Here is a 23,563-nt window from a genome sequence, read left to right as displayed (position 1 = left end):
TTCTACTCGAAAATTATACCAAAGAGACAGAATGGACAGAAAGTAATTACAAATTATGAATGAGAATGAAAATGAAAATCCCCAGAAAACAAGAAGATAACTTTTCATGTGATGTTTAAGGATTTATTATAAAGGCGATGAATATTTAATTATTATACTTATACTGTATTTCAGATATTGATAAATGATAAATGATAATTGATAATTGATAAATGAAAAGAAAACCACAACACACGATATTATTCTAAAATAAATTTAAATTTTCCAGACTTTTTTTCGTTGTAATAAAAATAAAAAATAAATAATAATCTCTTTACCACTCACAGATGATGTATTATTTGGGGGACTTTCCAATTAATAATAATTGTGGTAATACACTAAAAAAACCCCTTAAAAATCCCAGTAAAAATCATTTAATTTCTTTCTTCATTATAAATAGATTTATTTTCATTGATCAACACAAACGAGTCATATATATATATATTTTTAGTTGGTATAGATTCTCATTATTTAAATATTTATGTGGATAGTAATAATCATATGTATTTTCTTGTGTGCTTCACTTTACGTTAAATAGTAATAGTTTATGGGACGTGAGGGACATAAAATTAATACAACTTTTAAAGTGAAGGATATCCCTCGCAAGGACTACCATCTACGACACTACCAGCTATATGGATTTTAGATTTATGGTTTTATGGATCTATGGTTAAATGTACTTTGTGTGTTCCGATTTCAAGTTTCTTAAACTCTGATAACATTTAGTTAAAGCGCTGTGACCCACTCGGGCAACCAAAGCAGCAGGCAATAAATAAATTGAGAACGACAAACATTAAGGTAAGATATTCTACATTATTTATTGCATAATATTTTAACTCTTTTTGTTTTTTAATATATATTTTAATTTGAATGTGCTTCACTCTTAATCATAATGTATATGCTTTGTCTCTACAATACACGAGAATATAAAATAAAATAAGCTTAGCTTGCAACTAAAATTATGTACACGATAGGAATATTGTATTTTTTGCGGTAATCTTAAATAATAATGTGTAATATATAATATGTACATTAGCGAATACTTAACACGATCTCCTCCTCCACTATCGCTATCGCGGTGCATAAGGAAACTTGGGGGGATGCATGAGAGAACAATAACTAAGATGGTGACCCCGATCTCGATCCGGTGGTCACCACAATACCTATGCAAACAAATAAGGTTAGATACGAAATTGTTGTGTTTCTGACCCTAAGGACTTGTTTAGCTCCGAGTTTAACGAGATCTATATAGTTGGGCATACAAATACATATAAATAGATGCGCTTCTAAGTGGTTACACGACTCAATACAGTGGATACAGATTAACGTACACAGATAGTTTAGAGAATAGAATAGGCATGCATCGATATCTAATAGTTAACACTCTTCTTGGACTTCCCGCATGTGCCCAGGAGAACGACTGGCGCCATGGAACTCTTTCCCCGCAACTCTGATTCCTTCAAAGTCTCTGTCTCTTCGCTCTCTCTCCTGCTCCGGTGTCCTACTCCGCCAGGATCATCTTGATGCTGGCCACCTCGGACTCCAGACGCTCCAGCTGCGACTTCAGCATCTGATCCCGCTGGACACTGGAGACCACGCCGGCCTCCTTGGGGGCCAGCAGCTTCCTCTGCAGCTGCGCCGTCCACTCCGCACTGGCAATGGAGATTCCGGAGTCGCGCTCATCGCTAGAGTTGTCGCCGCCATCGTTCCAAGCTGGAGGAGAAGCCCGATTGCAGTTGGGCTCCTGCTTGATGTGCTGCAGCGAGAGCAGAGCTGTGGCCGCCGCATCCTTGTCCCCCAGATGGGACTTGTGACGCAGCTTCAGCGGCAGGCAGTTGTTGGAATCGCTGCCCTGCTGGGGACTGCTCCTCTGGAGTTGCAAAGGAGCCAGGTGCGCTGGTTCGTGCTCCTGCTCATCGTCCCCGGAAACGGCGCCCGAGGATGAGGACGAGGACAGGGCGGAGGACGAAGTGGAGGAGGGTGTGGAGGCGAGCATGTGCTCGTAGCTGGGCGAGCACGCCCGCCTGGACAAGTTGAGGACACTGGCTGCACTGGCGGACACCGAGGAGCTGCTGACCGCATCCACGGCGCTGCTGCTCACGGCAGCCTCGACGCTGTGCGTCCAGGGACCGGCCGGCTCCAGGTGATCCTTGTAGGGAGCAGGCGCATACAGTCCAGCTGGGGGCGGCGGCGGAGGAGCTCCCACGACTGCTGCCGCATTGTAGAGAGCGCCGGCGGCCACTGCCTTGCGCAAGCTGTCCAGATCCTCGGGTCTCACGTTCCGGTTCAGGGCGTGCTGGAGCTGCACCTGCAGATTGGCGATGGTGCTGGTGGGCGGACGGTTGTGTGGATCGGCGACTGGCGGGGAGCTGGCACCTGCGCTGGAGGCGGGCTCCTGCTGCTGCTGTGGGGCCGGCTGGTGTGGCTGCGGAGGCTGCTGGTACAGGTGCTGGGGCGGCGGCTGGGGCACGCCCAGGGTCTGCAGGTGTGAGTTCGGGGGCGGTTGCAGCGGAGCACCGGGATGTTGGACATGATGCACACTCTTCACGGTGACCTCGGGGCGAGTGTTGCCGGTGGGACCATAGATCAGGGGCGATAGTGGCGGTCCGACGGGGTAGCCGCTGTGGCTGTGTGCTCCGGGCGAGGAGTTGCCACCTGTTGGCGAGGATCCCGAGGAGGAGCCTCCGCTGCCGCCGCTGGAACCGCTTATCTTGGCGCGCTTAGTGTTGCTCAAGACCTGCTCGCTAGTGGGCAGCGAGGCCAGGATCTTCTCCACGCTGACCAGGTTCTCGCCGGAGATGTTAAACTTGTCCCGGATGGCGTCCAGCTGGGCCTTGAGCACGTGGTTCTCCTTGGTGAGCTCTATGACCCGCTGCTCGAGCACCATGTCGTTGTAGCGCCTCTTCTCGCGACTCCGTTTGGCGGCCTCATTGTTGCGTCTCCGGCGATCCCAGTAGCTTTCGTCCTTCTTGTTGTCCGGCGTGAACTCCCGCTGCTTCCGCTGCGAGAAGAGCTCCTTCTGGGCGGCAGTCAGAGCCGACTGGGGTCCATTGCCGTTCTGGGAGGACTGCTTGCCCATCATACTGTCTCCATACCCGTTTCCGGGCACAAATTTGCCCAGGCTGTCGGACATTCCGCTGTCATTGGACTGTGGGCTAATAGATCCGCCGTACATGGACAGAGGATGCACTGGAAATAAAGGAAATAAATTGTTAGTTACGATTTCTGGGACTAGGATCTCTTTAAGATTACTTACAATTGGTGGCCTCGTTGGAGCTGCCGTTCATCGACAGTGTCGGCGAAATGTTGGTGAGCCGGACGTTGCTCATCATGGCTAGGGAGGCGCTGGCGATGGCTTTGTTGTGGCTGTTGGTCGGAGTGGCGCTGAGCACCTCGGGCATTGCTGATGGCCCCGCTGCCTCCGGATAGAACTTGGCCGGCGGCGCCAGCAGCAGCAGTGTCTCTTCTTTGTGGGCTGTTGGTCCGTACGGATAGTCACCGGCGGACAGTTTCTGTTGGCTGAGTTGCTGCAGCTGGGCTAGTTTTTGTTGCAGGTGTTGCTGATGTTGCAAGTTGTTAGTGCCGGGAACTGGAAAAATTACCAAAAATTAAAATTGGGAAATATTTCTTATCTATTGCATCATTTTTTGTTTATAAATATTATTTCATTTTCGCAAAATTCTCTTGAAATGAATCAAACTCTCTCTCCCGAACCTTTCTTTTGGAATAAAGACCACCCTAATAATGACTAATCATCGCAATTTTTGAAGAATTCCCCCAAAATCTTTTAAACATTTTTTGAAAAACAAAAACACTCAGAAGACCTTGCTCCCCATTCAAAGTTCTTCTAGGCCCTCCCCTCCTCCTACTACCACAACAAATGACTTCCAGTAGTGTTATCAGAACTGACATATAGAAAATAAACACCTCTAGTAATTACAATCAGTCGCTTATCAAATCAGCCACTCAATACAAAATCCATTGTGTCAAAAAAAATAACAAAAAAATAGACGAAATGTCTAATGCGATCTTGTCTGGCTCACACACACATCCTAACACACCCCACCACCCAGCCGGCTCATAGAAATAGAAAACTTTCTTTGTTCAATGGTCCTTGCCCTTGCCCCCAGACAGCGACAGACAGAAAGAGAGGGTAGATTTCGGGGGAGAACCCACTCGAATTTTTACGTTTTCTGTCACAAGCGTTTGAGTTTACACAATGATTACGGCCAATGATGCAAGAATCGACGAGGGGGCGAGTCAGAGACCAGCACAGAGGCCAGGAGGCGGGTTGGAGCGAAAGAACGAAGCCGAGACGAGAACCGAGAGACGACTTAGACAAAGAGCACCAACACAGATGCCCAGAACTGCCTGGTCGGAACGTAAACAAGAAATCGCACATCGCAGATTTGTGGGACGTCTGTGGTGGTGTTAGTAAGAGTATCTGTGTGTTTGTGCGTCCCCTGCACCCCATTCTCTCACACCCTCACCATGACCATCGAATTGGCATTTACAGTTCAATGTGCTCCCCACACACACACACACTCTCACACTTGCAACAGTTTTTATACAGTCACGTCAGCGGCCAGACGCCGTTAACGTCGCTGTCGCTGTCGCTGTCTGCGTTGCAGTCAACGTTAGCTGCGCAGCTGCCGGCAACCCCTACCAGCACCCCCTACAGCAAAGCAAGCAGCGCCGTCGCACTATGGTCCAGACGACCCCTTTTGTTGGCCAAAATTCAAATTTTAAAAGTTAAAATATCGAAGTCATTTTAATCGCATTTTATTCGGAGAAGACCGACTATCAATGCTGCATACTAAAAATTTTTATAGATGGCGCCACATTCACGAAATCGGAACTTAAACTCAGCTGGTCATACTGAAAAAAGTTTGAAGTGTAAAAGTGAAAAAAAAGAGTCTTTTTCAACATCACATTGCGCAAAAAATACAACAATTTTACCAATCTTTAGACATGAATAAGATTCAGTGGGGTTTGTACTACGTGTTGTGTATAATGAAATGTTATATATTGTTGTGGTGTCTTCGTAGTTATATGTTAAAGTGAATCGTCTGAACTGTGAAAATTGTGTAGAAATCTCGTTTTTAAAAAGCTGTAGAAAGTGAGTCCAGCCTAGTCCAACCTTGAAACCTTTTGTACGTCGTAGAGTAATTAATTATCTTTCGATTGTATATAGTCAGAATTGCCACTTTTAACCACTTTCTTTGGAATTTGCGTTTTTAGCTCATAACCTAAAATTCGACAACTCAGAATTGTTTGAAATATGGAAGTCTGTGAAGACCCAAGAACAAAAGTACAAAGCAATTCTTGATTTTTTTAAATCTAAAACTAGTGGCGAAATATTTGAGAAAAAAATGCAAGCTTTTGAGGATGCCAGTAAGAAAATATGCTACCGTTTAACGGTAAAATGGAAGAATTGCAGATCGAATGCAAAGCTATTTCAAAGGAGACGTAAATGCAGCCGTATCGATAATATTTGTGATGTTTTCCATCGAGCCATGGATACATCTGATCCAATCATTTCGTCAGTCAACCTGGATAGACGCATTCATAACCCAAAAAAAATGAAGCTCCCACCTGAAGTCTTGGAAATGCTCTTATGCGAAGGGGGCCCAAGTGAAGACTTCGAATATGAAGAGGAATTCGATGACAGTCTTAAATACGAACTAAATTTTGAACTAGAGAATGAAAATCAAGAGCTTTTACAACATTTGGGTCTGTTAATTAATCAAATTTAAAAAGCATAATACAAACTTAAACGTTATCTATTTCAGATCCCTGAAGCTGTTTCCTTTATGTGGAACCCTTAATTTCAATGATTTTTATTAAAACTGTATATTAATATTATGTTTTTGATCCAATACAACCATATTTTAAAACATTTAATAAAATAAAAAAAATATATATAAAAAGAGGCGGTGCCACACCCATTTTTTTTTAAATTTCTACTGCCTATGGATTATATTAACCCAATAAAAAAAACTAGATCGAAATATCTTGTTCCATTCGTGAGTTATTAATTTATGCCAACAAAAGGGGTCGTCTGGACCATAGTGCGTCGCTGCAGTGACAAAAATTTCACAAAAACAACATGACTAAGCGGCCATCTCTTTGCTCCACCGCCATTGCCATTGCCATTGCCACTGCCACCCTAATTTTTTGTTGTTTTGCGTTTCAAAGTTTGTTTGTTGTTTGTTGATTTGTTTAATGTTGCACCTACATTGTGTTGTCTTGTTGTTGTTGTTGTTGTTGTTGCTGCTACTGTTGCTGCTGGGATTAAGATTATCCTGCCTGATGTGGTAGCTGGTATCCGTATTGTGTTTGAGTATCAAAAGATTCTTGGTCGTTGCAGCCGCTTTGAAAATGTTTACTTTCTGTTCCAGCGTGCACACAATCGACATAATGTTTTGTTTTTTTTTTTTTAAATAATCATTTAACTTTTGGCATTCATTTAGTTATTTTTTGTTTGTTTGTTTTTTAGTTTCTTAGTTCCACACTTTAGAACACGAGATACTTTCTTCAATGGTTCTGCATTAGTTGGCTTGCGGGCCGTTTCTGTGGATCGCGCACTTGACCGAATTGCTTTTAACGGCGAAACTCTTATCGGATCGGAGCGATCGGCTGAATATATGTATATGTCTCCGGCTGGCTCGGTCGGCTATATGTTCGCGAGAGCGCCTGCACAACCGCTTCGAACGAACGCTGAATTGGATTTGAATCGTACAATTGAAATTGTAAAAGCCGTCAGTTGGTAAAAGCATTTCTCCGCAGCGCTGCGCCGACGGTCACGTTGGGGCTGCACGCATCCGCTACACGCGACCTGCTCGACGCTACGAACCCCATCGAGCTCGAACATGTTGCGCCTCAGGTCTCAGGCCGGTAAAAAGTGAAATTTTCTCCCCACCACAACCTGGCCTGGTGGGAGCTTCGAACATGCCTGTTTGCCTGTTGCGCGTTGCAAGAGATCACATTGCCGTGTTGAGTAATCAGCAATCTGGAAATCGTTCTGAGCCTGCACATTTGAAACTAGAACGTGATTGCCGCACAAACAGTGGCGGGGCGGGAGGGAGCTGGGCGGCCATCGCTCTTGACTCGAGCCCCAACCAGCATAAGGTGACTGAGGTGCGCTGGCCGCGTGAGTTTCGACTCTGGTTCTGATTCTGATTCTGATTCTTATTTCTGATTCTGATTCCGATTCTGCCTTCAGCTGGTCTGGGGCCTGTGGTGACGTAAGCGTCTTACAAAAAAAAATTTGGAGAGTAAACACATTATTAATAATCGAGAATGGCATTACATACAGGGGTACCAGGTGGAGTTATTTTACAATGGTGATCGACTTTGGTAAGACATTTCGTAAGAAATAAAAAGTATTTCTTACAAAATAGCTGCGTTTGAGCGATTAGAGTTATAATATTTAGGTTTTAGGGAGTTTTCTGAAAGTTCTAGAACTTCCGGAGCTGAAAGTGTCCTACCCTTAGGATAATTTATTTAATTATTCCTGATATTATAATAAATTATTGGATAAATATATCCCTATACTACTCACTACTAAGGACCTTTTTAGCGCTAAGAGTTATAATATTTAGGTTTTAGGAAGATATCTAGGAGTTCTAGAACTTCCGAAACTAAAAAAGCCCTACCCTTATGATAGAATCTTTAATTATTCCATAAAAATAAATTATAGAATATATGTATATCCCTAACAAATCGGTGTATAATTAAATATCTCGATTCCAGATAATGCATCTGAACCCAGAAAACCCTAGGCGTTCCAATGGATCACGTGGCTTTGAAACTTTGGATATTTACAAGCGAGTCTCCCTCCGATAAGGTATACAGTGGCGTCGATATCTCTGCAGCCACCACACTGTCTGGTATGCAATTACAAAACGACTCTCCGACTTATATAAATCATAATTAAACTCTTAACGCTTTAGCGATACGGTTATCAGTAGGGGGGTGGAGACCAGGGGGATCATTAACTTAGTTGCAGTTCAAAACAAAGAGGGAAGTACGGCTACGGCTACGGCTACGACTACGGCTACGGCGGAACAGAGTCTAACAGCTAGGCAAACAATGACACTTCACTGGACAAACACGGTGTAAAAAGTAAGGTCGGGAGACGTTATGTAAGTTCCGCTCTTTCCACTACCCTAACAATGGACTCAATAAACTGGCAAATAAATAAAAACAAATGGCCAGAACGGAATGGAAAATCAGAAGAATGAATTCTATTGAAAGGGGAATTAAGAAGCTCTCTGGTCTCTGGTCAGAAGTGATTACAAAATGCCATCGAATCAATCACACAAACTACGAGTACACCCACCGAAAAATGATTGTCCATCCAGAGTTGCTCCACAAAAAGCCGGAGAATAGGAAACCACAAAAATAAAATAAGAAAAGCATAGATATCAGTCTCCCAGCTTTATGTTTATTCTTTGCAATGGAATATTTTTGTATATCTTGGTTTTATGATAAAATAGTTTATGCTGCAATAGTGCATTATAATAGGTTCTTAAGAGTTACTCAACAGGATGTATTTAGTTCCAAAAAGAGCATAATATCATTGAGAACTTAAGCCTCTAGAACTAAACTCTACCCACTTCCTAGAACACCCGTACTGACCTACACCTCTAGAAACTATATTTTCTTAAATGGCCACTTGAAGCAGAGACAGTCTATATGGGAGGCCTTAATTGATTCAAAAAACCCGATTGGATGTCCAGCTTCTAGTTTACAGCTCCCTGATTACTGTTGATCATGAGCAAATCCCAGTTACGTGATCACTGCGATATATCCACGTGAGTTGGCCGATTCACGTGTATGAACCAATCGTACCGACATTCGTTGGTAGTGCCCAGACCCTACCAGACCCTACCAGACCCTAGGCCCCAGACCCCCAACCCTCCTCCGTCGTAGGCCCTTGAGATTCGCCACCCCACTATACCCCCTCCATTATCAGTATGCAAATATATAATAGGGCCCTTATCAAATTCTGTGAATTCGCCTACTAACATTTTGCCATGGGATCGGATCGGAGCTCACACATCCATTGAATGGCACTGCGACTGGGTTTTGTTTGCACAAACACACTTGCAGCCGAGTACACTTACAGAAAAACTAAGGTAATCAGTTAGGAGGGGGGGCAACACCAAAAACTGTTACGAAACACTGTCGTCGTTCTCGTTCTCGACTACGTTGTCGTAGTCAGAGTCTCCAGCAACAAGAAAAAAAACTAAACCCCCCACATCCCACCGCCCTTACTGCATCGCCTGGCAAGTTATAGCAACGCCACAGCTATTTATAATTTCGCAGCGAGAGGCGTGCGCGCTGACTCGACGCTCAACGCTCAGCGGTAGCGGTCCGCTTCGGTCACGTGTCGCGAAATGTGCCCACCGGCAGCGAAGCCGGCCGAGGCAGCGGCGGCCAGTGCAACGCTCCCGGCCAGTGGCTTCGACGGCTCACATGTTGGCGACTTGAGTCGGCTACGCAAACCAAATGGAAATTAACGTGCTTTCCACTTATTGCGATTGTTTTAGAATTCCCCTAGCTTCCTACTGTGAAGCTCCGAAGTTACGAAATTCCATTCTCAATAAATATCATATTTTTTTTCGGGGTTTGAAATTCGTTTGATTCAATAAATTTAGTTTAGAATTTCCCGTAGAAACTAATTTTTTTTAATATTTTCAATACTATGAATATTCGAAACACTAGGCGTATGCGTAATATTTATCTTAAGCCTCACAATATCACGTATACGTAATGTTGTACATACATTATCCTGAATCAATGCCTAGAAATTCATTAAATATATCTTTAATTATCTTTAATCTGTATATCTTTGTATCTGTAATATCTTTAATTATAATCATATTTCGTAATATTTTTTAATCATAATTTTTTCCCATGAATAATAATAATATTTATATACAAAATACAAAATATCTTTAGGTTATATCATAAAAACTTGCATTATTAATCCTATCCATTAACTTGTATTACGTAATTTTGGGTGTATATACTATATACCCAAATGTATTACGTAATGTCCCATGAAATTAATAATTGTGTGAAATATTTTAAAAACAATGAATTTCATATTCACAATTCTTAAATTGAATATTAATTAATATAAATCTATAAAATTGTGGGCATTCCACATCTCGTATACGTAATATTACGTATACGCAGCATATTAAATTTTTTCACTCAAAGTTAGCAGTTATCGAGTCCCTACTGTATTGTTATTATTCCATAACACCCTCTGGCGGGGAGCCATCTGGGGGGAGGGCCTGGAGAAATATGCAAATCTTGGCAAATATTTTGTTTGCACATTAATGGATGGCTGGTTGGTGGCCCGTCTAAAATGCATTGATTTCAATTTCTTAACGCTTGTTGTTGTTACCTGACAACGTGCTCGCCGCTGCTGTAATTGTGGTTGTAATTGTTAAGGTATTGTATGTAATTCTTACATTTGATAGAGGAGACTGCCAAGACTTACCGACTATGGAGGTACTCATTAATTGAAGGGAGAATAATTAAAAATATGTTATTGATTCTAAAGATTCTCATACATTTTATTGATAAATTATAACTATAAATAAAATTTTAGAGTTCAAATCCCAAGGGAAGGTATCAGGTTACTATACCATTTCAGAATTTCCTTCTAATCTTGGTATAGGTCACTTGGGAAAAGTAATTTCTTGGAACTACACTTCAAGTGGCAGCCAGATACGCTTATAACAGACGTCAAAAGTCCAAATAATCATTAATTATACATTGTAATGTTATTTTTCACTCGGAATATACCCAATAAATCACTTTATTTTGAAATAGTAATTTCTAAGATAACTTCTAGCTCATACCCAGCCAACGAATGCCAAACATACATACTCGTATGAATAATGCAATCGTGAATTAATAATATTATTAATTTATTATTGAATGTTGACTTACATTCGGAATCGTTCTTTGTTGTCGGGGCTCGAGCCCCGTGTCTCATTTCGCGACTCGCGATGATTATGTAATTACCTCACTCGATTTGTTTTTTTTTTCGTTTTTGTTTCAGTTTCAACCGATTTTAACAAAATGCGATTTTAAAGTTTGAGAAATGAAAGGCAAATAAGTTTATTCTGAGCTCTATACTAACCAATTTGGCAATGAATTGGCATTTTATAGCGCAACTGGGTTACATATTTGTAAATATATGTACATTTTTGTGGCAAAAAAAGGCATTTTATTTACATTTTATATTATCATATACAAAATTCGAATTTTAAAAAGTTTTTCAATGAGTTCAGTCTGTCAAAAAGAGGTCTATAAAGGAGTTTATGAATATTAAAGAAAATATAGAGAAAATAAAGAAGGTATTGTAAAGAAAATAGTTTCCCGATAAACGTATTTCTGACCTTCAAGTTCTGCCACTTCCTTTAATGATTTTATTTTTAACTTTTTCTGTTAATCCCCTGAAACAATGGCCCTCTTTCAGTAAATTTTTCCATGACGTTCGGACGCCATGACCTCTACAAACACGTCAACGGATTTTCTGGGCACATGCTTCTCTTGGTTGGAGATTCCGATTTCTATTCTGGCCTGGTCTGGTCTGGTCTGGCCTGGCCTGTCTGTGCAACGTGAGGAAACATGCCATTTGATTACCACAGCAACGCTGGACGCACGTCATCTTGCCCCCCGCCGAAAATCTCCAACTACAGACCCCTGCCCCCCTCCCCCAACAGTGGAAAACCCCATTTTCTAACTGTTACGCTGGCACACAGACCCCAAATGCAACATGTTCGATGCGATGACGGCGGCAGCGCTGCTGGAAAAACGTGAGCCGCAAACGTGACAGCGGTTCGATGCGATTGCTGGCTGGCCTACTGACGGGGCTCGATGGTCTCACCTGCGGGGGCGAGCGGGCTGGATGGGCGGGTAGGTGGTGCTTACACCATTCGAACGATAAACATTGTATGGCCCAGGCACGTTGCCTCCGGCAATCAGTTGCAGGTGAACCTCTAGGCCGGAGGAGCAATGGGGTGGCGGGTGCGTCTCTCAAAACGAGCACTCGAAAGTCACATTACTCGCTGTGCCTATTACATGACACACAAACAACGGAGGCGGCGAGCGCCCCAGACGACGGGGAGTAACAATTGTTTGGACTTAGCCGTGGCAATCAGCCGGACACCTGTAAGCGGCAACGTGATGAAAAGCGTGCCCGCGAATCATCATCGTCGAAGGCGACTAGAGGCTGTTTAGGGGTTAACCGCATTTAATTGATTTGGAAATGTTTAGCGGCTATTTCTCTGTATTTCTAGTAACTGGAAGATCATTTATTAATAGAATAAAAATCCCTAATCCCATTAGACATCTTTAAAGTTATTTATTTAAGAAATTAAGGACATTATCCCCCCATATTTTAAGGTGTGAGAAGACACTAATTTCTAGAACTGGTGCGGGGGTGGCAGAGCCGCCAACGTCGGCGTGGCGTCCGCGTCGGCGTTGGCCGCGTAATGAGTGCAAATGTGAATGAACTTCCCGCAGACGCACACGCAGCACCATCAGCTTCTCTCCGTCCCTGCCCCCCCAGTAACTGTCCGAAAAAAATCTCGGAAACAACAGTGGCAACAATATGCTGGCTTTTGACTGACGAAGCTTACAACTTTCACACCGCACAACATCGAAACGTCTCGCAAACACACACTCATACACGAGAAAGGCCCCAGAGGCCAAGTCTTCTACGTATCCCCCCTTAATTTATACCTATGGAGGTAAGTCCCCCCCACAACTTTTGATATCACTCCGTTCTAAGCGGCAAACGAAACTGAAATTTTGTTCAGAAAAAAAAAGTAAACCGATAACGGTTGCCCATTTTTTATGCAGAACCCAAATTTGGAGCTTTCTTTCTTCCAGCCAAGTAACGGTTAATAAGACTTGGTGGTAGTTTTAAAAAAAATTCTTAAAAAGTAAATAATAATTCAGGCTTTTTTAAGACTAATTATAAAATATTAAAAATAAATAAGCATAACTGCAATGGATTTATGTAATTTGAAGTGTTTTCTTCCAAAGCCCATATCGCAGTAACCATTCTACTTTCTTTCTTAATTCTTAAGAATTCTTGCTCAAAATTAATTGTTTAAATTATCAATAGTTGAACTAAACAGAGATATGATTTCACTCCCACTTCTTAAATGATAAACAAATAAACAAATATAAATAATGGCGATTACGAAACCCAGTTAGTTTAGCCTACTTCCTATGATTCACAGATTACTTTATGATTTGATATAACAAATTTATTTGATTTCGAGGTCTATTGCGTTTCACCTTATAACACCTACTAGCGTATTTATGGCTCTCTTATCAGAACCGCTAAGAAAGCCATTTGGCCTTTTTTTTTGTTGTTTTCATCACTGCTGCTGGCCCCCACAAGACAAAGCCCCCAACAGTACTTGAGAAATCACTTAACATAAGCGGTAATAGCCAACTGGCGAGAAATGGAAAAAGAAAGCCAACTGAGAGTGGGAGCCAAAAGAAGCTGATAAGACCCCACCACAGAAGGGGTCAGCATTTTAGTTCTAAAAGGCTAAAATAAATAATAGTGACCTCAAAAGAAAATAATATTTAAGGGTCACATTTTGTAAATTTTATTAAGTAAAATATTTAAAAATAGATTGATGTTTAGGAGGTAATATTTGTCATTTGAAATGAATAGTAAATAACTTTTAAAGCCAATAAATTTCAAAAAACTTGTTATGAACTAACAAATAAATTAAAAAGTTGTAAATAGTAAAAATAATAATAGTCAAAAATAATATATAATATATTATAAAAATAAATAAAAGCCCCTATCTTTTTGAGGCCCACTGTACGTGAGTGTGCGTGTATGCACTCACAACAAAGTTGTGAAGAAATTTGGGTCTTGCTCTAGTTTTCACAACCAAAGTTCAATGATCGATTGCAGAGCCAAAAAAAAAAAACCGCTTATTTGTGTGTTCGAGAGAGTGATGTGATCCCCCCAAAAAAAAATACTCAATAAAAGAGAGAGCCCCCCCATAGCTCTCTCAATTTTTGCGTCGTGTTTTGCAGAACGCACGCGTCACATGTAGAAACGTCTGCCGGACGCTTTCTGCTTTCTTTTTATCGTGCAACTTTTGCGTTGTTGCTGTTAAGTTCCCGAAAGAAATTCGTCATATAATAAAATTTTATAATTTTTCTTCATGCGTGTGTGTGTGTGTGTGTGCATTCAACTTGATTTCATTTATGAGTTTGTTTTTATTATTTGACGAGTGTCGTTGATAAACAATTTCTGGCTGTATTATTTTCTTCATTTTGGTTAACGAAATTAGAATAATGAAAGCAAATACACACACGCACACTCACACACACATACGGTGGCGCACAAGAATGGAAAGTCAATGCACGCGGCCACGTCGCAGCCACCGTCGACAGAGGCCGTCAGCAGCGCTGCAACTGCGCCACCAACAATTGTGTTGCTTTCTTTTTTTTTTTTCGTAATGAAATTATTAGAATTTCACATAATGCCAAGTCTTTCTAAATGGACTTTTTTGTCAACCTGTCGATCGTGGAGTTGTTTATAGAAACTGGCTCGTAATTATGAGCAATTAGTACATTACACGGCGGCACGAGAGAAATGCGGAGAATCTTCTGGTAGAGAGCTGATGGTGGCGAGAAAGTCGAGCTTCAGTAAGCTTGGTATTTAAGATTAAAGAGGATTAATTTTTGAAAAAGATTTCTTATAGTAGAACTATTAAAAATTACATATTTAAGTGAATCTTTAGGATAAAAGATCTTGGGTTTTTAAGATTAAAGAGGATTAATTTGGTAAAAAACTTTTCTTATAGAAGAATTATTAATAATTACATATTTAAGAGTATCTTTAAGATAAAATATTACAAGTATATCTTATCATTAAAAATTACATACATATTTAAGAGTATCTTTGAGATAAAATATTACAAGTATCTCTTATCATATGTATCTTTTTTCGGTGTTGCCATCCGTAAAAGTTAACCCAGAAACAACAGCCCCCAAAAATCAGCCAAGAAGCAATTATGTAATGGCCCACCTACCAAAAAAGAAAAAAGAAAAAAAACATTCCAGGTTGCCAAGAAACCAAGAAAATACATGGAAAGTGGCAAGACGAAAAGAAGGTCTAAACAGAACGCTAACCAAATAAGTTTACGGAATTGGGTAAACGACATTATTAGAGGCAACAACGAGTGTGTTACAATATTAGGCCATAGTACCGTTAGGCCCGCAGCCCAAGAGCCCAACAGCCCAGGAACCCAAAAATCCGAATAACCAAAAAAAAATAAAAATAAAATTTAAAACCGTAAGAGCGAACAGCAGTCGTGCGTTCTTCATCTCTTTCTGGCCCCTTAGTCTTATGTAATCAATTACAAGAAGAATGATAATGAAGAAAGCACGGAGCTGTGAGCACAGCGTTCTTACTTTCTCCGGAGAAGTGGGCCAACTGGGGAGCAGCGAAGCCGGCAGAGGCGGCGGCGATTAACCAACCGAATGGAAAAGAAGGGAACGGAACGGAGCCGAAGAAAGACTGAAGAACGAGAAGTCATGTAATTATGAAACTTTCACGCAAGACACACACACACACACAGAGATACAAACGTCGATAAGTGCGGTTCTCGCTGCAACTTCTTTTGGGGCTCGCTGCCTTTTCGTTCGTTTCCAGTTTAGAATTGGGTCAAATAACGGATTTGGTAGCTCCCTCTCTCTCTTACTCTCTTTGTTTGGAGCTGCGGCAAGATCAGCAGCAGAGGCAGCAAAAGAACGTAACAAGCTGCGTCATCGCTTACTCCACTCCTCCCAGCCCCCAGCCCCCAGCCCCCTGCCACGCCCCCCCCAGCACCAACTCGAACTTCACTCGCAACACACAAACCGAATTTCAAATTCAGAGCAAAAGAAACCGGTTGTACGCTCTCACTTGGCTTGTATGATGGAAAAGAGAGAGTCTAAGCCGCGCTCAGAGCTAAAGTTGGCTGTGCTCCGATCACCTAGTGGCCGGCTTTCATGCAGGTTCGTCTCGAACATGCTGCACTGCCTCTGCAAGCTTCGTTCTCCATTCTCTCCGTTCTACTTTTTTTTTTGTAACTCCAGATGGGTGAAAATTTTCAGGTGGGCTGATAATCCTACTTTTTTATATTCTTATATTATATAGCTTATAAGTTATATTTTATTTTAAATATAAAGAATATTTATATTTTTATAACAAAAAAGTAATCTTAAATAAAACAAAGAAATATTAAATCACTTTCATTTGAATTTTCTTTCACTGTAGCTGGTAGCTGGTAGCTGGCTTTCGGGCTAGTTTCTTGTTGACCCGGCTTTAACACCGGTTTAGAACCTTCACTCACGCCCCGCCGCCATGGCTCATTAGAGACGAGCGACGAACAACCAACCACTGGCCACTGAGCCACATAAAAATCTTTTACTATTTTTATTTTTATTGTTCAAGAAGAGAAAGTGTTACGCCAATTGATTGTTTAATTAATTTTCTTTCTGCTTCGGCTTCTTCTGGCAGAAGCCCCTGTTCAAGACCATATCCAGAAGAGCAATGTCAATGACCATCCGCTTAAGTTGAGCTTTTAAGATCGAAATAATATACCCTTACACATTTCTACTTAATATTAAATATTATTATTTACAAATAAATATTAAGAAGGTATAACTATTCGTAAAATAGTTTTGAGCCCTATCTTGTATGCTATACTTTTTTTCATTCCTTACAACTCTTTCTCGAAAGATGTATAGCCCTTTTTAGAGTATTGCCAACAAATATCAGCTCATAGCCCATAGTCAGAGTAAAAGTTTTGCACAATGCGCTTCATTTGTTGTTCATTTGACAACTTCTTCTACTGCTGATGTTGCTTCTGCTACTGGTAATGCTGCCACCGCTTTCATATGCCATACATTTTGGCCGCTCTTCATTCTTTGCCTCTATGGCATTTGCAATTGTAGCTTTATTTTTTTTTTTTTTTGCCTCTACAATGGCTAATGTGTCAACTGTACCTGGCGTCGCTGTCGAACCCAATGAATTATGCATTCGAGCAGGTTACAACTTTCCAAATTGCTTTCCTCTTGGCCATGGCCAGCGATGGCCAGTGTGTTGTACTGTTGTTGCCAAATAGAAAACTCTAGCCGCTTATTTGCACTTAGACTTTCGCGCGATCTTCAATTAAGATAAATGCTTTGCTTGCCCTGGTTGCAAATTGGTGGAAAATTACTTGAGAATGTGCCAGAAATAGGCGCACTTTTTTAAAAATATATATTTATTTTGAGTAAAATACAATATTAGGTTGATGACCTCATAATTATACACTTTTTATCTCATTTTTATCACAAATACTTAACATCCGATAATTAACTAAATGAAGTTAAATAAATTATACGCTGCCTATACGTAATATGTGTTATAACAAAGTACATAAAGTATACGCCCCGTTGGGTTATATAAAACTCACTGTAAATTGCAATTATATAACACATACAGGGGAAAACAAATAAAGAAGAAACCAGAACAGCGGACAAAGAGGACAAGATTTGCGAAGAGGAGAGCCGGATCATTCTGCCAACAAAGAGAACCCCCATTGCAGGGAGGGGACATAAAATGTCGAAGACCCAACCCAACAAGACACCAAGACACTAGAGTCCCAATCTCAATCCGGATCCCCATATTCCCATTCCAATTCCCCATTCTCAATCCCCGATGCCAGCGGATGTTGCGATTATTACGAAATAAACGAAGAATAAGAATGAAAACGAAATGCATACAGGGGCTGGGGCTGGGACTGGGGCTGGGGTGGACACGATTACACTCACACATATATACATATCTATAGATTATATAGACATCGAGTAGGCAGTAGAACGTATTATCCCTTTTATAGCAGAAAATGCCAACGGCACAGGCACAGGAGCAGGCGCAGGCAGCGGTGGCGGCAGCGCGCGAATTCTTCAGAAATGCTAAATTTAGAGCGCCAACAGCAGCAGCAGCCCCCAAGCCCCCCTAAGTAGGTTGATTGGTCATATCTCTCCCGCTCTCACTGGCTCTTTCTGGCTCACTCTCTTCCTTTATTTCTTCTCTGTTGCAATCTCTGCCTCCCAGTCGCATACACCGTTATTTATATTCTATAATTAATTTTTTTTATATAATATTCAACTTATATAATCTTAATAACAGCTTTAAGTAATTATATCTTTCGTATATTTAATTGTATATATTAAGCAAATATAAAACTTTATTCTCTCAGTGCAGTTGAGCAATTTGCGCAGTTGCAGACTGTCGAAAACAACAACAACATGAAGAAGAACAAGAATCGTTAAGCTTTTGACGTTTCTGTTTCGGTTTCTTCTGTTAAGAAACTTGAACTTTGCTTGCAACACACTTGAACTCCCCAGAGTGGCATGAATATCGCATCGCGTGCTCTTTGTTTCGTTTATCCATATTTCAGTATTTTTCTACTTTCTCACTGCAATTACTGCAAAGTCCCCAAATTCGATTATGCAAAAGTTCTTCCTAGAATTATCCGACTCATTCGCTTAATTAGACATTTTTCCATTTTTTTATTGCTGACTAATGGGAAGTGCATATGATATGATGTCATCTGACTTAAGAGAGAGTGAGAGAGATGCCCGAAGAGGTGAAAAGTGGGGGGCGGTCCAGTGGGAATGGGGAAAACGGAAGTCGGTGTTGCCAGACAGTCGGAGATTACAAATCGTAAGATGGATTTACATCATTCTAGTTGGCCAATTTGCATAACTTGCAAGGCGGGTTCTGATGGTTTAATATTAGACTGGGCATTGGAATTTAAAAACATTAAAATGGAGAAAAAATGTCTACAAAGGTAGAACATTTAATATAATTTTATCATTTAATATATTAATTCGGAGTATTTTTTATTTTATTTTTCACCATAAAATTATAATTTTTTAATCTTTGTAATCAGCCTAATTCAGACTTGTTACTTGTACTCATTACTCGAGCCAGTTTTCAGAGAAATATATTAACCCAAAGGGGGAAAAAAGTGAGATATACATATACATAAATATATCCATATGTATGCATATCAATTTAATTTTAAGTATGCATAAATATTTCAACTGTTTGCAATCGTGGCTAGTATCGCCATACTTTACGAGCCTACACATATGTACATATGTACATATGTACATATAGTATGTGTATACATATACTTATTACATTACCCTGCATATTTAACATAGAACAAGGAGATAGGAAGCATGGAGCAATAAAGGAATGGAGGGGCATAGCAAGAGGTAGGGGAAGCAAGACTACCCCACGATGCCAGCTGCGCATTTTTATAATGCACACAGTCTGTGTGCTGCGGCTGTTCTGTGCTAATTTATACAACAATAATACGAGTATAATTTTTGTTTTTATTCTTCAGCCCCGCCAGCGCCGAAATGATCTTATTGGAATACCCACCACTCACACACGCACACGCACATAGGGGCTGCAGCCCAGTGAGTGAGTGAGCAGAGCAGAGCCAACGACTGATTTGCTCAGCCTTGAACTTCTCTCCGAGTGCATTAACTCTGCGGGCAGCGCAGCAACTGCGAAGTGTGCGGCAACTGCGCTGCCCTCCGCAGTTCGCCGGCAGCCCACCGCCCTCTTCTGCTTCTCTTTCGTTCGCCCCAAAACGCATGGCCAGTGACCGAGAGAGCTGATGGGGTGTAGGGGAGTGATGGGGTGTTGGATGGGGGTGCGTTCAGCTGCAAATTGCTGGCTGGCTGGCTTGGAGTCTCCAAGATCTTGCTCTTTATGTAATCTAGAATGTTGTCTTGTCATACGCCTACAGGTAGGCTTCCCTAAGAGGGATATGCCATAAAAAATAATTATTATTTCAAAGAGCTATCTATGATGATCCTTATAGGGATCAGTTTATAATTAATTTGTATTAATTAAAATTTTAATATATTTTTAAGCATGTTCTACTGTATTTATAGGCCCGGACTCGATCTTCCTCGTCTTGTTGCTGGCACCCCCATGAAGGATTGTGTTACATAAGCGACAAGCGGCAGGCGATAAGTTTCGCTTTCGCATATGCACATGTGGGCGTGGTACCAACACACACACACTCGCACACACTCTCACAGAGCACATATGTACGATTATGAATAAGAACACAAACAGGCGGCGAGCACTCCTTTTGTCTGGAGAGTGTCTTGAACCTTCCAGGCGCCTGGCCTTGAACCTCCGATCGCAGTGCGAATACGAGAGTGTTTGCAAAACAGATACCCAGCCCAGACACACACACAGATACTCCATAACTCACACACACTCACACAGACTTGCCCGCCTGTCGAGAGTGGTGAGTTGAAATAAAAAAATAAAAAATAAAACTTCAATTCATGTCTTGTTTGTTTTTTAGCGGGCTTTTGTTTTTGTTCTTGGGGGCCCACAGTCGTTCAGTATTCGTTCTACCATTCACATTTACAGCCAAACTCCCCGCATTCGTATTTGCCTGACCCCACACAACATTTCTCAGATACATACGTGTGTCTCAGATACATATTTGTGTTGCACACAGCGGAGTGTGTCCTTGAGATCGTTTCTTGCCGTTGGGGGCTCTGTATCTGTATCTATAGGTGACTCTTTTGACTTCTATTACAGCATATCTTTCTTACAGAATTTATTTTTTAAAAATGTGATATGATGATTAAAATTTTAAGTTTAGACTTCCAATGAAGGCTTATCGCTTTTGGCCTGCGATTATGAATGCATTTCGCTTATCACTCCCGATAAGTGCCACCAATTTGTACATGAATACATGTGTATGTAAATAAATAAATAAATAAATATTGCAGCCCCCAGCTGTTGCCTTTGTTTCAATATTTATCGAGTCATTCCGACCAGCCAGACATACATCAGAGTACAGCGTGTGTGGGGGTGGGTGGATATATACATTTCTAGATTTCATATTTGGATGACGAATGCAGGGGTTCATGAGAGAAGTAAGTGACCGATAAGTTGGTAAAATAAGATTTCATTTCATTTCACAACAAAAACAGTTCGGGTTCAAGGATGGTCAACCGAGTGAGCTCCACTGGTTACTGCCTTGGTAAGTGACTGGATTGCATCATTTGTTCTGTTCGTGATTACATATTTGAATATATTATACTCATATACTATAAGTTCTCCCTCTAATTGGCGATAATTGAGTAATCTCTTGTGAGTCACCGGAAAATATGTATATCACCTCACCGGTGCAGGTTGAAATTAATATTAGTGGAATATAATATAGATAGTTTCTAACTAATCTCTTGATAATTCTCGTCTTAAAAAGGTGTTGAAATCAGTTTAATCTATAAGTTAATTATAGATTTTTTTTATAAAATAATTATCTGTAAGTAGAGGTTATATAATGTTTGAGATCTTTCGAATTTTTGGGCGTATTACATGTTTTTTTTTGGAACAAGCCTTTCACCTTCAGATGACTCATGGAATCTTACCCAGAATCAGTGAAATTATTCAGAAGATTAAGTCAGGAAACAGCTTTAATAATGAAGAATAATGCACCAATCTTTCAATCTCAAATATTTCCTAATTAATATCCTCCATGTTATAGATAATATATTTTATTATCAACTCTCATTACACACTAAACTATAAAGATGACTCAGATCGAATAACCGGAAATCGGTCATCAGTATACATTTGTTTGGGCCTTTATTTAACAGGGCCTTTATTAAACTGGGCCATTACAAAGAGTTAAATAACTCTTCCAATTCCATTAGACAAGAAATATAATAAATAATTGTTAACAAGAAATGTCATTGTTTAAAAAATAAATTAATCCTCTAGACCCAGAGCCCCTGCATTCTGGTATGAAAAATAAGAAAAAAACAGTGGAGATTACATAAAAAAAAATAAAAACTCTGGTATCCCCACACAGATACAAGTTGTGCAAGTGTATGGGAAGACTTGCACTTGTTGTCTGTCAGTCGGCCCCCCCATCCCCCAAGCCGGCCTGTCCCTCGATTCGTTCTCTTTTCCTGTCTGATATTTTTGTGGGGGAGTGCGTTAAAGTATCCGTTAAATATTATAATATTTATTTTAAGAGTAGTTTGATTGGAAGTATGATTAAATAAAAATTTAATTAAAAATATAAGAAACAGCCTCATAAAGTAAAGATACACATATTAAAGATACAGCTACCAACATGAATACGTTTCAAGATACATTCTTATAGATACACTTTTTATACATATGTATCTCTGTGCAAGTTTAATGCGAAACAAAGAAACAACTTTTCTGCGGCAACACTGCGTATGTGCGATGTGACCGCCAACGCAACTCCCTTGTTATTATTGTTGTTGTAATTACAAATAATGTTGCTATTATCCCCCTTGTTGTAGTTGTTGTTATTTGTTGTCAAGTGCAAGTGAGAATGCAATGACTTCCGCGTTTCAAATCACGCGCCATTTTTCTTTTTTTCTTCCATCTTTCTATCTAATGTTCAAGCCCCATCTCTATCTCTCGGATAACGCACCTGTGTTTTAGTTTGCTGCGGATTTCGTTTGTCTGGCAATTCGCCTTTATCTGAAGCACCTAACCGAAAGCAAACTTTAAAGGTTTATGAATGGAGCTCGGAAGCAGACAAAAAACTGCAAAGTAAAAACAAAACGCAATACAAATCGAGTGCCTATCAAACGGCCGCCAAAAAGCCTGGGGGGGGGGGGGGGGGGCGTGAGTCAGATGCCGCGCTCGTGTTCGTGATCGTGACAAAATATCGAGAGAAAGAAAGGCCCCAAATCGAGAGAGAGGGGCGGGAGAGAGTTTTGATGAATACCTATCATATGAGATGGGTCCATCCAACAAACTTAAAGATGCAAAAAGGGAAGGGATCTAAATTATACTAATATTATTAAATAATTTATTAATTCTGGATTAATTTTGGTTCTATATACTGTTATTCATTTAATATTATTTCAAATAAATACTTATACGGTATCAAAAGTTTGAACCCAATTAACTTACTTGTTTTGTTGACCAAATTTTTGGCTTTTTGTTTTGATCGCGGCGTTTTAATGTCTGTTTTGGTATTTGTTCCGGCGGCCTGTGTTGTTTATTGGCTTATTTCATATACTCTGTCCTGGCTATTTGCGTCTCTTTAAATTTGCACCCAAACATGTACATACATACTGAGTTATATGAGCAGTTGCATATATATTTCAATTTCATTAATTGCGCCACAAATTACAAAAGAAATTACCAAAAAGGCGAAAGGCTTCCCGCGCCCGTTATGAAATTCTCGATGGTTTTATTTTTTGTTTTGATGTTTTTCTGGCTTTTAGTTTTTTTTTTCATTTCTTTCATTGACGCTAACAAAAATTTCACTTTTCGCCGCCAGAATCTTCGAGCAGTTTGTGTTGTTGTCGAGTGTGTGTGTTTTTGGTTTTTGAATCGAAACTGAAAATTGTTGTTGGCCTGCAGGCCGGCCGCACA

General features: G+C 40.6%; 1 protein-coding gene and 1 long non-coding RNA gene across 3 annotated transcripts; one reads left to right on the top strand and one right to left on the bottom strand.

Annotated features, from left to right (window-relative positions):
• Positions 1-417: 417 nt before the first annotated feature.
• LOC6497213 (homeobox protein 5) lies at positions 418-23,520 on the bottom strand. 2 transcript variants are annotated; one of them, XM_044716410.1, is made up of 3 exons: positions 23,096-23,520; positions 3,296-3,628; positions 418-3,228 (listed from the first exon to the last, which is right to left on the bottom strand). In XM_044716410.1, the coding sequence occupies exons 2-3, from the start codon at positions 3,438-3,440 to the stop codon at positions 1,541-1,543; spliced, it is 1,833 nt and encodes a 610-aa protein (XP_044572345.1). In that variant the 5' UTR covers positions 3,441-3,628; positions 23,096-23,520; the 3' UTR covers positions 418-1,540. The 2 variants fall into 2 exon arrangements, with proteins under 2 accessions (XP_044572345.1, XP_001962547.1); XM_001962511.4 differs by lacking the exon at positions 23,096-23,520 and adding an exon at positions 6,278-6,792.
• On the top strand, positions 3,992-6,494 carry LOC123257420. The gene is made up of 2 exons (XR_006507474.1): positions 3,992-5,772; positions 5,832-6,494. It is a non-coding gene; the product is annotated as an uncharacterized LOC123257420 (long non-coding RNA).
• Positions 23,521-23,563: the final 43 nt, after the last annotated feature.

Source organism: Drosophila ananassae, chromosome 3R (assembly GCF_017639315.1).
Source record: "Drosophila ananassae strain 14024-0371.13 chromosome 3R, ASM1763931v2, whole genome shotgun sequence".
NCBI lineage: Eukaryota > Metazoa > Arthropoda > Insecta > Diptera > Drosophilidae > Drosophila > Drosophila ananassae.
This window is presented reverse-complemented; position numbering and strand designations above follow the sequence as displayed.

Coding starts and splice junctions, on each gene's coding strand:
- LOC6497213 (XM_001962511.4), bottom strand. CDS start 6,458: ATGTCGATTGTGTGCACGCTGGAACAGAAAGTAAACATTTTCAAAGCG. Junction 3,629..6,277: donor CAACAACAAGACAACACAAT/GTAGGTGCAACA, acceptor TAATTTTTCCAG/TTCCCGGCACTAACAACTTG. Junction 3,229..3,295: donor CTCCAACGAGGCCACCAATT/GTAAGTAATCTT, acceptor CTTTATTTCCAG/TGCATCCTCTGTCCATGTAC.